Source organism: Mesoplodon mirus, assembly GCF_964341445.2.
Source record: "Mesoplodon mirus genome assembly, chromosome: 19".
Taxonomy (NCBI): Eukaryota; Metazoa; Chordata; class Mammalia; order Artiodactyla; family Ziphiidae; genus Mesoplodon; species Mesoplodon mirus.
The window spans coordinates 18,062,600-18,078,850 of NC_138995.1; the positions used below are offsets into that span (position 1 = coordinate 18,062,600).

The window sequence follows — 16,251 nt, forward strand, 5'->3', positions numbered from 1 at the left end:
GCTACAGTACAGTGGAATAAAAAAACGTTGTGTCCATCTGTAAGCCTCCTTATCTGCAAAGCACTTGTGCGCCTATTACCACATAAGAATTTGAGTTTGGTGGAAAAAAAGATGCTTAACTCTGTATTACAAATAAGGAAAGAGAAATTTTTAACGGGCTGATCCCAGGTCACACAGCTACTGAAAGACAGATACATTCTCTTGTCTCCCAAACAGAGGGCTCTTTCTACTGCCATCAGGACATTTACTTGGCGCTCCATGAAGATCAGCAGGAACTTCTGTTCTAAAACAGTGGACATCAATGTGGCCAGGTGATTCGCCCACACCTCTGACATTTCACAGTCCTTACAATTTTCATTCTTTCTCTGTTTAACCTCATAAGATATGAATGGAAGAGAAGCCAGGGATTTATATCTTACAAGAGGGCATAAGCAACAGGGCATAATGGGAATAAGTTCCTCTGGTCCATGAAAAAACACCAAAATTATCACTTAATTGTCTTTCTGAAGGGCTGGAATCCTATTAATTCTATCCTGAAGAGGAGAACAAAAAAAATGCCCCTCTTCTTTACCATCTTCAAAGTGGTAACACTTCTGATTTCCTAACAGGAGGAGATGACTGATAAATGGCCTTGTGAAAGCTGCTAAAGCCACATACTTGATGTACGTTAGGGCATTAGAGGGCTGAAGCCAAAGCCATCTTCTGGTCTTGATGGGGCTTGCCAGGGAGGCGGGTCGAGGTAGTCACTGGGCAAGAATGCTGAGTAGTCCCTGGAGAGTCCCCCCTGCTGATGTCTACATGTCAGGACCCACTTTTCTCCCTCAGGCTAATTGCTGATCTGCTGCTTTTGGTGTTCCAGTCACACTGTTATCCTTTTTAAGGTAATGTAACCAAGAGGTGACTCTGAGCTAGAAGTAGGTTAAGCAAAGATTTCAGGGCCTCTTAGCCCTCCCTTTTCTGGTTCTAATTTCATTGTATCTCATCACACAGACCACATGGGCATGGACGATTTGGAGGCAAGCTGCAGGTGGACAAACTCTGACAGGCTTAGATGTAACCAAGGGGAGGTCCCTGTGGGACAAGTTATGAAAGAAGAACGAACTTGTCAGTAGTGCTCTTGTTGGTGCAGGTGACTTACCAGGTACGCTTCAAAGAGACACAGACCTTCCTGCCTCCAAATATTTCTTCTATTAGCAATCTGTATTGCTTCAGAGTCTATTTAATCATTAGAACTTTATTTCTTTAGACTAAATAGCCTCCTTACTCAAAATGCAAAACCACCCCAAGAAGGGCAGCGTAATAGGAGGCTGTCATCCACACCTGAGTAAATATTAATATACCTGTTACCTCCTTTTTACAAGCTGGGAAGGCAAAAGAAAGATATGAAAGAATTTCTGAAACTTGATGAGTTTCTGGTCGAAGAAAGTTTTAAGTGGGAGGGGAGAAGAAAAAAAAGGTAAGCAAGGGGCACTGAAAGGAGAGGGAGAAGACCCTACTTTACACTTTGACTCGCAGAAGGATGTTTTCTTTCCTTATCTTCAAATAAGAGCGATGTGCAAATAAGAACCACAGATAAATATCTTTTGGACAAAGTAAAACAATGTACGGGAAATGCTTTGTACCACTGGATTTTCAGCAACTCAATGAACTCAAGTAACGCAGAAACAAAGACAGTTTGAAACAGAGGATGCCAAGACTTCTATGGTTATGTATTAACTACCTTACTCGTTCCATCTCAACAGCTCATTGAACGCCAAGATTGGTTTAAACAGCATATAAACTTTCAGTTTATACAAAGTTACCCTACAAGGAAAATCTACAACAAATGACTCTACCCTAGTGTGTTACTGACAAGAAAAAGAGATTCGTTCTCCTAAAAAGTGTGCTTGAGACAGTAACAGACTTCAGAAACATGGTGGAGTTTTCTTGAAGGGTGGAATTAACAAAGTAAAGCCCAGAAATGTGATCACAAGAAAGGAAAAGTTCCAGGTTTATGGCAAGTTATTTTAAAATATGAAAGAAGATAAAAACTAGATATTTTAAATGAAGGAGACTCTCTTTACAATTCTGTAATGATGAAAGTAGTAAAACCATTCCAGTGACTTAATTAATTTAATTCCCTACATAAATGTTCAAACTCGTTAAAGCATGCCCAAGAGTTAGTTAGCCTCATAATATTGACAAACATAAATCAGGAAGCCTGTGGCCTGAGAATATAACTTTATGTTTAAATTATTAACAGAAGATCCTTCAACTGCTATGAAATCAGTCTTTACCACATCAGGTCAAGCAAAAAGAAAATGAAGTTACAACTTCTTTTAAAGGGAACATTATATTCTAATTAGTTGGTTTACTTTCTTGCAAGCCCATAAGTCAAAGTGAATGCAAGAATCTATTTCAAATCCAAGAATCTATTTTAAAACTTGTAAATAAAAAGAGAAAATCAGATGTTTCACTGTCCTGTGTCCTTTCACAGACACAATAAAGGATCCAAATTAATGCTTTAATTTACTCTCAACTGGAATTAGGGGTGTGAGATGAGAAGACAAAAGTATGAAGACACTGAAAATAAAAATAACAGCAGAGGGCTTCCCTGGTGGCACAGTGGTTGAGAGTCTGCCTGCCAATGCAGGGGACACGGGTCCGGGAAGATCCCACATGCTGCGGAGCGGCTAGGCCCGTGAGCCATGGCCGCTGAGCCTGTGCGTCTGGAGCCTGTGCTCCGCAACAGGAGAGGCCACAACAGTGAGAGGCCCACGTACCGCAAAAAAACAAACAAACAAAAAAAACTGTCATCACGTGGCTTCCTTTCTTAAGAAACCATAGTGATTCCCAAATGCCCATCACATCAAGTCCTAACTCCTCTGCCCAGTCTTCAAGGCTCTCTGTGGTCTGCCCACCCTCTCTATCTAGCCTTACTACCCAAGGCACCCAATACAACTTGCTATACAGAGACAGGTCAAGTCCTCCATTCACAACACAGGCATCCCACTTTTGTTCTCATGCTTTCTTTCCTATCTGGGGACATCATTTGCCTTCTTTCTCACATGTAAATCCTCATTCAATATCCATCATCATCTCATTCCCAGATTGCCCAACAACATCCTATGAGTCTACCTGCTTCTAGTCTTGTCCCACTCTCATCCTTCACATAGCAGCCAAAATGATTTTGCTAAAATGTAATTATGATTAATTCTTCCCTCCTTAAAATCTCTGTGACTTCCATTTAAAGTCAACATAGGGCTTCCCTGGTGGCGCAGTGGTTGAGAGTCCGCCTGCCGATGCAGGGGACACGGGTTCGTGCCCCGGTCCGGAAAGATCCCACATGCCGTGGAGCGGCTGGGCCCATGAGCCGTGGCCGCTGAGCCTGCGTGTCCAGAACCTGTGCTCTGCAACGGGAGAGGCCACAACAGTGAGAGGCCCGCGTACCGCAAAAAATAAATAAATAAATAAATAAATAAATAAATAAATAAGCAGGTGATATGGAAAAGAGTTGATAAAGCACATTAAATAAGGGTGTTCTGCAGGTTGTAAGAGTTAGAAATATACCCTAAAGCCCAGGACCTACCCTTCCCCTGGCATATAGAGGAATTTGAGAAAAGGTACCTTCTAACCTAGAAGTATAAGCTGCTTTGTCCCCGCATTCCCAGTGTCATTCTAGTTGCCGTGGCACACTCCAACAGACCTGAGATTTAGTTCTCTCCCCTCATTCCTCTTTCCAAATATTAATTCCTGATCTTTCTTACAGACTTCACTGAAGGTACTCTTAAGATGAAGCAACGTGAATATGGCTTTCTATTCCTGCTCTCATTTTTAGAAGTTTCTGACCGAGAGTAAACTAGAACTTGTCTGAGCTTGCTGATTAGAAGACTACGTTCTGCCTCTAAAAATAAGTGCTGTGCTTTGTAAGTCATGGTAACACTATCAGATCTGAGTTGTTCTTCTAGGGCAGCAATGGGTTCACACTGAGTCATGCATCCATCCATCAGTCCTTCCCTGACCTCCTTCCCTTCATCCACCCACCCACCGCCAACATTCTCTGACAGGTTCCTCCATTCATTCTGGGAGCAAAGGTACACATTTTAGAGATAGCTGGTCAGGGTTAGAGGATAGGTCTGAAGCCATGGAATAATTTTTCTCTGTGAGACATTAGCAGTCTCATTCACTGCTGACAAGAGGATCCCTTTCTGGAAGGCAACTTAGCACTAAATATCAAGAGCCTTAAAAGCAGGCACATACTGTGACCTAGTAATTCCTTTCTAAGAACCAATCCTAAGGAAAGAATCAAAGATTCACCAAAGGATTTACGTATAAGAATAATCAATAGCACACTTCTTATAATCCTCATAAAGTTCCTCATAAAGTAAGGAACTGGAACCACCTAATTAAACAATATCTTTCTAGAAGATAATTAAATAAAATTATGATAAATTCAGGTTATTAATTATAACAACCAATAAATCTTATATTTTCAAGAAATATTTAATGACATGGAAAAGTGCTTATAATGTTAAATTTTTTAAAAAGCAGGATATGTACAATGTAATTACAAGTCTGAGAAAGAAAAAGAAACTAGAAGGAAACATCAAAATATAAACAAAGAATGGTTACTTCTGAATGGTGAGACTATTAGTGATTATTTTCTTTACACTTTTTAATATTTTCCAAAGTGTCCAAAATTATCATGTATTACTGATACAATTAGGAAGGGAAAGGTCTAAGAATAGACTTTAAAGTTATATCTCTCAGAAAAATTGACATGAGGAAGAAAAACAGAAGGAGGAAGAGAAGAAAAAAAATTATTCGGTCTGGGCTCCAACTTTCAATTTTGGCCAGATTAGTATTTCCAATTTATATTAATGTAAGTATGTGTTGAACTGAACTATACTGATGCTAACCTAGGCAAACTTGGCAAGAAGCATTTCATTTAATTCTCTGAATTTTGCTGAAAAATTCTCCTTTCAAAGTATGTGAACTCTAATCCTTGACTGTTATTCATTGCTGCTGAAATCTATGAATGCTGAACTCCCAGACAAGTATCCAATTATTCACACATCCAACCCACCTTTTCACCTTCAGGCTATGCTGTGAGTTGAAAATCTCTGAAAGTTAACATACAAAGCCATTTTTCAAAAACTGACCTGCTGTTCTTGATAACGATGAGGAACTGATGTAGCCCCAAAGAACTTTGCCACATTCAACTGCAGGGTCCCAAAGAGAAAAAGACAGACAAGACCGTTTCCTCTGAGCTCCCATAATACCCTACACAGGCCTCTCCCTAAATTAACAGGTCACCTTAGAAGAACTGTGTATGAGTTGACGGCTCTGATTAAACTATAAGCTCCTTGAAGGAAGAGACGGTGGCTTTTTCGTGCTCCTATTTCCAGCCCCAGGCACAGAACCAGCCATTCAGTGCCTACTCAAAAAACATTTTTGAACTGAACTACATTGATGCCTCTGCTCTCAAGATTAAGAAAGAAATAAACATATTCAAGATAAAAAACTAATGAGAACCTGCTATATAGCACAAGGAACCCTATGCAGTGCTCTGTGGTGACCTAAATGGGAAGGAAATCTAAAAGAGAGGGGATATATGTATACATACAGCTGATTCACTTCGCTGTGCAGCAGAAACTAACACAACACTGTAAAGCAACTATACCCCAATTTAAAAAAAAAAGATTAAAAAAAGAGCTTTGAGCATTAGAAAGAGCTACCAAATAACCCAGGAATTCATATGATTTAGACTTGACAAAAGCAGGAGATCAGAATTCAGAGAATGTCTGAGTATTACTATAGGCAGAGGAGGAAACTGTTTTTCCATCAAGGACTTCTGATCCAAGCTTGAAATTCAAATTCACATACAAGTAAAAAGCAATTTCATTTATTTCTCTTTTTCCTTAGAATGAGAAAGAAATATCAGCAAAGGATATAAAACATTCCCTAAATACAAGGGATAATTTAAAAATATACTTTAGTTCATATTATGGTCCATTAAATGTAAAAGGAAGGCAAAAAAAAAGGAGGCATATGTAATCACTTCAAAGGTGGCCACAGGCTCTATAATAAGGACACACACTCTTATATTCAGCAGATATCAGAAAAGGCTATCCACTAAAAAGTATGCTCATAAAATTGGTATAAAATAGATAAGATGAGCCATGTGCAGAACCTCCCACATCCAAGAGGATTTGTAATTACAGGAAGGAATGAATAACTTTTTCAAGCTCTCTCCAGTGAAATGGCAATCTAAGATGTAACTGAGATGTAGGATAGGGTAGAATTCAGTCAAGGCCACCAGGATGACTGCACAGGTGAGTACTGTACAGCTCCAGGCCCTGCCATTCATACAATAATGCCTCTTGGACTTTTTGGATCTGAGAACAACCTGCACAATTGTATGTGGCAGTCTTGGATGTAACTAACATATCTGAGTGATGTTATAAAGCAGACCATGAGTTCTACAACAGGGTGCATCAGCAGGAGCCCTACTGACATTCTGGGCCAGATCATTCTTGGTTGCAGGGGGCTGTCCTGTGCACTGTAGGGTGTTTAGAAACTTCCCTGGCCTGTACCCATTAAATGCCAGTAACGTCCCCACTGCCCCCAGTTGTAACAACTAAAAATGTCTCCAGACATTGCCAATGTCCCCTGGGGGGCAAATTCTTCCCCCCACTCCCCCATTTGAGAATCACTGGTCTAGAGGAACAAAAAACTGGGTAGTGTTTGTTCAGCTCTGCTGAAGAGAGAGAAGATACTTCATCTGGCATATGTGAGAAAAGAGTGTAGTCTATATCAGATCAGGAATAATGCTCTAGGCAATCTCAGAAGGAAATACCCTTACAGATGTACTCAATACCCTTTGCTTTAATTCCACTTGTCAGGTATTGTCCCAATTACCAATTCAATATCTTGGGCACAGTTATTTAATGTTATACATTTAAAAGAAGTTTTAAAAAAATGCAATGACATATAACAGCTCACAGGTTATTGTCAACATCGACATTGGGCCATATAAGAGGAAACAGATGGAGAAACATTTGGAGTGACCAGTAATTTAGCAATGCATTAAGATTAAATTTCTAAAAGTACAATAAAAAAACTAAATAGTTCCTTAAATAAAAGAAATGAAACCAAAATCCTTCCCTCATATTTTCTATGTTGAGGAGTACAGATTAAAATATATAGATTCATACTTATAAAATGTTGGTTTAAGAAAGCCTTTCTATGTAAGAGAGAAACCATAAAAGAAAAGACAGATTTGCCTACATCAAAATAAAAAACTTCTACATTTCAAAACAAACAAAACAGAAAATACGAACATAACTAAAATGTAAATAAACCAAAGAAACTATTTACAACATAAATGTTAGTGGTTCAAGATCTGTAAACATATAAAGCTTTTACAAATTAAATAACAAAATCAACACCCCAATGGAAAAATGAAGAAAGGATAGGAACAGGCAATTCACACACACACACATACACCCTCCACACACACAAAAATTTAGCGAATAAAAATATGAAAAATATTTAACCCTGTCAATTGAATACATGGAAATAAAAACACAGTAACATTTCTTTATATATGTGCTCGATAAAAATAACACATAGCGTACATAGTGCTGATGAGGGTACAAATATTCTCAAACATTAAAATATAAACTGGCACAATCTCCTGGGAAGATAATTTAGCAATAAATATGTTTTAAAATATGCACATGCTTTTAAGAAATTCTACTTTCAGAAATTTTTCCTAGGAAATTATCGTGGACCTGCACAAAGATTTAGCTACAAGAATATTCATCTTAACGTAATTCATAATAGTGAAAAATTAGAACAACCTGTAAGCTGGTCAGTTGAAAAAAATTATGATACATTCAAATGATATAGTCTCATGCAATCATTAAAAATTATAGAGGATGTGGAAAATGTGTGTTAATGACAGGAAAAAGATGCTTAATGACATGGGAACATTTTCAGGATACAGTATTGTGTATTGGGTAAGAGACTGGGTCTGGAGTCAGACTGTCTGGATTGAAAGTTTGGATCCATCATTAATTAGCTATGTAACATTAGGCAAGTTAGTACCCGTCTCTGTATCTGTTTCCTAATGTGTAAAAAAGCGTAACCTCTATGAAATAACAGCAACAATCTAGGCAACAATCACCGGTGGTTACTTAAAACCAATAGGAGGAAGGTTGATGGGGAAGTTTATTATGGATGTATCCTACTAGAAACACCACTGATCAATCTTCACATCACTAAAATGAGACACCAGACATCATACGCCCTGTAATGTGAGACAACAGGAAATACAATACACAGCACAGCCTATGAAATATTCTTGCCCCCTAAAATTTTACCCAAATTTAGCCAAGTGTCTATATCTATCAACTTACTGGAAACATGGGGATTTAATTCCATTAAAATGAGGTTCAGACTTCCCTGGTGGCACAGTGCTTAAGAATCCGCCTGCTAATGCAGAGGACACGGGTTCAAGCCCTGGTCCGGGAAGATCACACATGCCACGGAGCAACTAAGCCCGTGCACCACAACTACTGAGCCTGCGCTCTAGAGCCTGCGTGCCACAACTACTGAAGCCCACGCACCTAGAGCCTGTGCTCCGCAACAAGAAAAGCCACCGCAATGAGAAGGCTGAGCACCGCAACGAAGAGTAGCCCCCGCTCTCTGCAACTAGAGAAAGCCCGCGCAGCAACGAAGACCTAACGCAGCCAAAAATAATAAATAAATAAATAAATTTTTAAAATGAGGTTCAAGGACAATCAAAATAAACTGATGCTGATAAAAAGTCGGAATAGTGGTTACCTCTGGGGCAGGTATAGCTTAGGAAGGGAAAAAAGGAAACTTTATGGGTTATTAGAAGTTTCTCTGTACTGATCTGGGTGATGGCAGATATGTAGAGAACCATAAAACTACATTATTAAAATTAGTGTACTTTATATACTTTTCTATATGTATATGATACTTCAATCTTTTTTTTTTTTTAATGGAAAGAAAAAAAAAGCTCCTGCTGATTTTTCACCATTGTCTAGTGGCAGGATGAAAAGTAGATGTGGTTAGGGAACTGAAGCCAAGAGGAAGCGGTAGTACTGCACCTGGCTCCTACCTATGGGCCTGTGTTCCCATGGAACTCCCCCTGCTGCAAAGAAGAGCTGGGGATGGGGAGAGCACAAGGCCTGGACCACTGAAACTAGGGTACTTATTAAAGAAGTCTTATAAATTGGCTGTCACAAGGATTTCCACACCAATAGTAAACTGAGGACATTGGCTATGTTGTAAAAATGGGCTTTAATTTCACTTCAAGGATTTCAGTCAGCCATCTCATCTATGCACCCGGACAAGTTGGTTAGGTGAATTAGAAAGTAGCAGTTAAAGCTAAGGCAACATTTACAGCTGGATACTTGTTAGAGTAGGCTACAGGAAGATTAGAACTTTGAGAATTGATGGAATATGCTTTGAAATGCCAGAAGGCAGTTTTGGAAATTGGGCTAATTATAGGACTATGTAAGGAGGAGCAAGGCCTCTCTCCCACTCAACCTAGTCCTTCATCCCCACCTTCCATCTCACCACAGGAAATGATTTGGACTGGCCTGTGGGGATGGAGAAATGTGCCTTTTCAGCGTTTATCACGCCAATGATAGCGGTCTACCAGAAGTTACAGAGAACAGACATGTTTTGTTGATGTATCAGACGCATCCTTCTCAGATCGATGATCACAATGATACACACAAATGGAAGTCAGAGGTGCATTTGATCCTGTAATAGGGTAAAGTTAACACTCACACCTATTGTGAGAGAATCATTTCTCATAATGGTGCACTTATCTGGTATGTACCAGACCCATGTTTAAGACTAAGGCAAATATAGAAAGTTCGCCCTTCTTCAAAGGGCAGAAAAAAAATCTTTTAATTTCACTCTCATGAGATTTTCCTTTCAGTGATAAAAGAATTTAAGTGGTTGGAGATCTAGGTTCTATCTTCTTTAGCCAGAGGGTCACCCAGAAATTAGGAAAATTAAGGGCTACGTCCGTGGAAATGATGCATGGTTATGTGGAATCTTTGGAAATCCTTAAAAATGCTGGCGAAGGAAGAACTCAACGTAAACTCTTGATACAAGAGGCAAAAGTTAGTTTGTTGTTTTTTGGGGGTTTTTAGCCATGCCGTGCAGCATGCGGGATCTTAGTTCCCCGACCAGGGATTGAATCCGCGCCCCCTGCACTGGAAGCGCAGAGTCCTAACCACTGGACCGCCAGGGAATCCCAAAGCTAGTTTGTTTTTTCAAAATCTTCCCCTAGTGGGTAAAGAGTAAAATTTAATCCTTACAATAGCCATATGAGGTAAGTGCTATTAATATCCTCTTTTTATATATGAGGACACTGAGGCACCAGAGGTTGAGAAACATTCCCATGATCACAAAGCTGATAAGCAGCAGCTTGGGATTTGATCCCAAGCAGTATGACTCTAGAGCCCATGGCTTTACAACTCTCAGCTTGTGTGGTTTTGAGCAACTTCCTTTGAGTTGGTAGGTTCAATTCTTAGCACTACTATTTACCAGCTGAATGAGTCTTGAACAAATTGCTGAAGGTCCCTGTGCTACAGTTTCCTCATCTATAAAATGGGCCCAACAACTGCCTCTTTATAGAATTTCTTGGGAAAATTAGATGAGATTATATACACGTAGAGGACCTGGCACACAGAAGTCATTCAACCAGAGTTAGCACTCTTCTTTCCCTGTCTGACATTCCCCTTCTTTTCATGGTTGCTGCTGCTCAGCAAGTGGGAAACTTCTCATTCCAGCTCTGAGGAAAATCAGGGCCCCAACATAGCTCAGGGGGGGAGACTAAGCAGTTGTAGAAGAACGGGCACTATTGCTGCCAATCTCTTGGTGCGTGTTGGACATTTGCTAAATCCTTGAACAGGAAGTAACTCACCTCAGCCCCCAAATTGTCCTCACCTTGCTAGCATAACAAGCCTCCAGGTGCACAGACTTTGGTTCCACAGTCATACTGCTCCCTGACCCCGTTCCAGATGCTGGAACAAGAAAACTCACCTAATGCCCTGACAATTCGCATCAGGATTTCCCCGACTTTCATTCTGGTCTCCAGTGTGTGCTTGTCTTTACCGCCATCATACTGTGCCAACAGGCCAGGCAAGATTTTCTCAGGGTACACATCTGAGAGGAGGGCAACCCCTAGGGTTGAAAATAAAAAGAAAGGATTCATTACTGTTCAGCACTGAAAAGAAAATAAGCCCAGACAGCCTGTGATGGGATGAAAACAGAGACATTTAAACCCACCTCTGTCATTCTACCAGCAAGGGCTGCCCTGTATTTGGAGTGACAACATTGTGAGTGGAAAGAACATGGGTCTGAGAGTTCACACTCCTGGATTCTTCTAGTCTCAGGCCAATATGATCTCTAAGGTCTCTTTCAGCACTGACATTCTATGATCTATGGATTCTAGACTCTGGAAGCAGAGGCTAGATGATTACGTATCATGGCAGGGGTTTACACAGCAGTGGGAGAAGACCGGATCAAATGTCCTCGAGGGAGCCTTCCCAGTCTGAGACACTAAGGTTCTATGACAAGTATCGTCTATGCCCACACATCAGCCTGAAGCACAGCAGTGCTTCCTGTCTTTGCTGCAGTTCTCTACCCCAGTAGGAGTTTTCTCTGTAAAACTGTCAGTGATGAGAACAATTTCTGTAAGGAAATAAGGAATGCAAATTCTGGGCATGATTAGTAGTAGACTGTGCTTCCAGCTGAGTTCCCTGATCAGAAGTAGGAAGATCCTGCTCTTGGGTCTCCCTTCCTAGTCCTTGCTGATCCCCTCTCCCATCACGCCAGAACTCCTAGATGTAGAATCTGCAGCAGTGTTATCATTATCTGAGCCCAACCCCGTATCAAGTAAACTTTACAGGGGCTGACAGAGGAGGCGAGACACGACTAAGACAGGACCAGAAATAAAGCCCCTAGTCTCAAAACTATATAAATACAAATTCCATTACTTGGGGGGAGGGGTTACGTACTATACTCTAAAGAATAGTGAGGAAGGGCTTCCCTGGTGGCGCAGTGGTTGAGAGTCCACCTGCCGATGCAGGGGATGCGGGTTCGTGCCCCGGTCTGGGAGGATCCCACATGCCGCGGAGCGGCTGGGCCCGTGAGCCATGGCTGCTGAGCCTGCGCATCCGGAGCCTGTGCTCCGCAACGGGAGAGGCCACAACGGTGAGAGGCCCACGTACCGCAAAAAAAATAAAATAAGAATAGTGAGGAAAAAGGAAAAAACAAATGAAGGAAGGAAACTCAGGTCTCAAACTACACCCAGGGTGAGAATGCTTCTCACCACCTCTACCTCAACCACTCCGGTCCATCATTTCTGGCCTGATTTTTTTCAAAAATCCCCTGATTCGTCTCCGTGCTTCTACCCTATTCCTGCACTGCAGCTGGAACTATCTGGTTAAGATGAGTCAGACCTCATCATTCTTCTGCCCAAACCGTCACTGGTTTCCCTCCTTCCCTTAATATGAGCAGCCCCCATCCCCCACCTGCCTTTGCTCTGCCTCTGACCTCACCTCTTACCACGCTCTCCCTTCCTCACTGTCCTCCGGCAACTGTGGCTGGAACTCCTAGCTGTAGACCACGCTGCTCTGGACCCAGCATCTTCGCCTGACTTCTCCCTCTGCCTAGGCTGCTCCTCCTCCAGGTAGCCCATGGCTTGCTCCTAAAAGCCCATCATGTCTCTGTTCAAATACCACATTCATCGTATATGAAATGACAGCCTCCTTCTTCTACCACTCTTTATCCTTCTCACCCTGCTTCATTGTTCTTCTTAGCACTTAACAGTACCTGAAATGATATATACTTGTTTATTTATTGACTGCTGTCTTCAGAATGTGAACTCTACAAAGTCAAGGATTTTGTTTTGTCCCCCATTGTAGCCTCAATGCCTAGAAGAGTGCCAGCACATAACAAGTGCTCAATAACTATTTGTCAAATGAATGAATGAATAAAAGGGTTCAAAGATACAGTCTTGATATAAATTTCAGGAATTAAGAAAGAGAAGATGGGGAAGGAATAATATAAATGCTTGAGAAATCTATAATTATTTTTTATCTGAGTTTACCATTCTTCCATTTAATTTGAAAGTCTTGCAGGCAAAGTCTATATACTGTTTTCTATGTTATAGGTTGGGGTTCCATTCTCTTATAAATAGATATACACCAAGGCGATGCAACTGCTGAGGGCTACACCTGCTTGTCCATCCTCTTTTCTGCCCTCCTCACCCCTGTACCTTTTCATTGCCTGAAAAGCCTGGGAAGTCTCTACGTGTGGGTCTTAAGCCACATCTGTCTTCCTTTTTTTTTTTTTTTTTTTTGATGTTGGGGTAGGAGTTTATTAATTAATTTATTTATTTTTGCTGTGTAGCGTCTTTGTTTCTGTGCGAGGGCTTTCTCTAGTTGTGGCAAGCGGGGGCCACTCTTCATCGTGGTGCGCAGGCCTCTCACTATCGCGGCCTCTCCTGTTGTGGAGCACAGGCTCCAGACGCGCAGGCTCAGTAATTGTGGCTCACGGGCCTAGTTGTTCCGCGGCATGTGGGATCCTCCCAGACCAGGGCTTGAACCCGTGTCCCCTGCATTAGCAGGCAGATTCTCAACCACTGCGTCACCAGGGAAGCCCTGTCTTCCTTTATGTGGCCTACAGTTTTACATAAACAGAAGCTCTGCTCTTTAGGGAGTTTCAGGCTGTGGCAGAACCTGAATTAGACAGCTTCCTTGTTGGCAAAATGTGATACTGCATTTGTAGGTAGCTCTATGACGCAAAACGAGGGGTAAGTTTTTGGAGGTCCAAGGCGGAGTTAGAGACCTCCTAGCATAGGAAAAATGTCTGCAGCTAAGAAAAGGATAAATGAAGGAAACAGCTTCCACATTCTAAAAGAGCCCAAAGGAAAAGTGAATTGATAGTTGGTAACTGCAACGCTGGCAGATGTTTTATCACTGATGTATAACAAGGCCTGGTACGTATTATAGATCTGTAGCAGTCATAACTACTTCTTCACCAGAAGTTCCTAACTCGAAATTCAGTGGATTTGTTTTCTTTTAGGAATATAGTTGTGACTTCATAATGGAACTCAGTCGTAAAATGGGATTTGCTCTATAAAAATTTGATCTATATCTAGCTTTTCTGAAAAACATCTACTACTAAAGTCCCTTCTACTGTCATTTATGCCTATTTTTATCTCACTAATCTTTAGCAGAGAAGTTATTTACTTCTATGAGAATATCCTGCTGTATACTTCAAAACCAAATGAGCTCTTGATTTCCTCTCTGTAGCAGACAGGCATTTTGGTTGCACACAGCATCTACTCTCTCTTCTGGTAACAACACCTGCTGTTCCTTTGGGAAATATCCCTTCCCTACTCTCAGTCTATGTAGTTTGAGTGGGGGTAACTACCCACTTTCTCTCTCTTCATGTGTTAACAAACTCATGTCAAGGCTGCCTTAGGATATTCCATGCCATCACCACCACAATGTTTGGTTCAGGAATGGGGGAAGACACTCAATCCTGGAGCCAATTTTGGAACTACCAGGAAAGATGAGCTCCTGGAGTCTGTGTGTGGCGGGGGAGGGAAGGGGGATTGTTTTGTTTCATCTTCTTGTTTGTGCCTGTAGAAGTGATTAACCAGGAGCTGCCAGTGGCCATCATGTGGAGAAAGTCAACCCCAAAATGGTGCAAACACAGAGGAGGGTCAAGCCAAGAGAGGAAAGGAGAAAAGGAGAGAACTGTGTCATGCTTTGAGCCCCGGGATCCAATTATACATTTACTCACTAGAACCTTTGGATACGAAAGCCAATAAATATCCTTTTATGCTTATGCCAGTTTGATTTTTTTTCAACCAAAGGAATCCTAATATATCCTTCTTCAGGTTAAAGAAACAAATTCAGATTTTTTTAAAAAACTTTTCCTATAATGCCAAACTTTTAGTTCCACCAGGGAGCATTAATTCTCCCAATCTTACATAAAAAGGTTGCCAATAGCAAAGTACAATTTCCTTGCTTCCCACAGTCCCAGGTTAGCAATTGTTTATCTTCCTGCTGGCCTGCTCCATGGACTGCTGCCAAATGGCTCTCTGACTGACTGAGTTTACCTTCTCAGGATACAGTTGCCACCTATGACTTTATGAATCCCTAGAGGACAATGGTTCCTTCCTTACTCTTAGACGGAGCAGTGAAGAGAATCACATATGATGGTTAAGACTATATAACAATTTAAAGGGATGAGATTTTGTGTGGCTGTTTTGTTTCTTCTTTGAAAAGTTTTTTGAATTTTGACAACTGAGGAAGCCTGACCATAACCTTCATATACCCCTTGGCCCCTCCTTTGTAATATGAAAACAGGGTAATTTCTGGGTCAGCACTAGCTTTAAGGAAACATGACACAACAATCCCTTCGGCAACAAGGACCAAATGATTATGTGAGAGATACCTGCTCCTGCTCTGATCACAGGAAAATGACTATGCATTTCAAGATGTGGTGTAACAGATAAGATACAGAGAAAGCAAAGGTGAACCAAATCTGGCAGGAGTTCATGAAAGTGTTCTGATCTGTGTTTTGGGGCAAAGCACAGGATAAGGCAAATTAACCAACTGAAAAAATATTATTGAAAGTACTTTATGCGACAAAATAGAGACAGTCAACTTTGTAAAATAACTGGTTTTTTTTCCCCCAAAGACTTTCATTACAAAGCCAGAAATGTATTCTGATCCAGTGTCGACTTCAAGATGATCCCTCAGCGTGCTGCTCAGCGATTCTGCAGACCTTGGGCAGTCACCATAGTTTAGGTCTCACTTTACACAGTGCTCTTGCATTGTAGGAAAGACAGTCTAATCCTAAATGTCTTTGCTGACTGGCTCTATCCCAGGAATCTGCTACGTCATCCCCACTTTAAAACTAACCAGGTTTATTCCCCTGGGCAGACAACAACCTACCTTCCAAAATACCCACATCAACTTGGAAACCACCTACTCACTTGAATTTCTCAGGTATTTCTGCAGAAAACTGTAAGAAACACAACTCCCCACATATTGAATGATTCCATTTATATGAAAATGTCCAAAATAGGCAAATTTACAAACAGAAAGTAGGGTCAGTGGTCGCTTAGGGCTGTGGGAGTTGGTGGGGAGGAATAGGGACTAACTGCTAACGATATGGAGTTTCTTTATGGAGGGTAAA

The 16,251-nt window shown here is 41.1% G+C and overlaps 1 protein-coding gene across 1 annotated transcript in view; it reads right to left on the reverse strand.

The window, feature by feature from the left end:
- Positions 1-16,251, reverse strand: part of TANGO6 (transport and golgi organization 6 homolog) — a 170,478-nt gene that overhangs the window by 54,109 nt on the left and 100,118 nt on the right. The window contains exon 15 of the mRNA XM_082606990.1: positions 11,074-11,214. Coding sequence (XP_082463116.1) covers positions 11,074-11,214 — 141 coding nt within the window. The remainder of the gene's footprint in view (positions 1-11,073; positions 11,215-16,251) is intronic.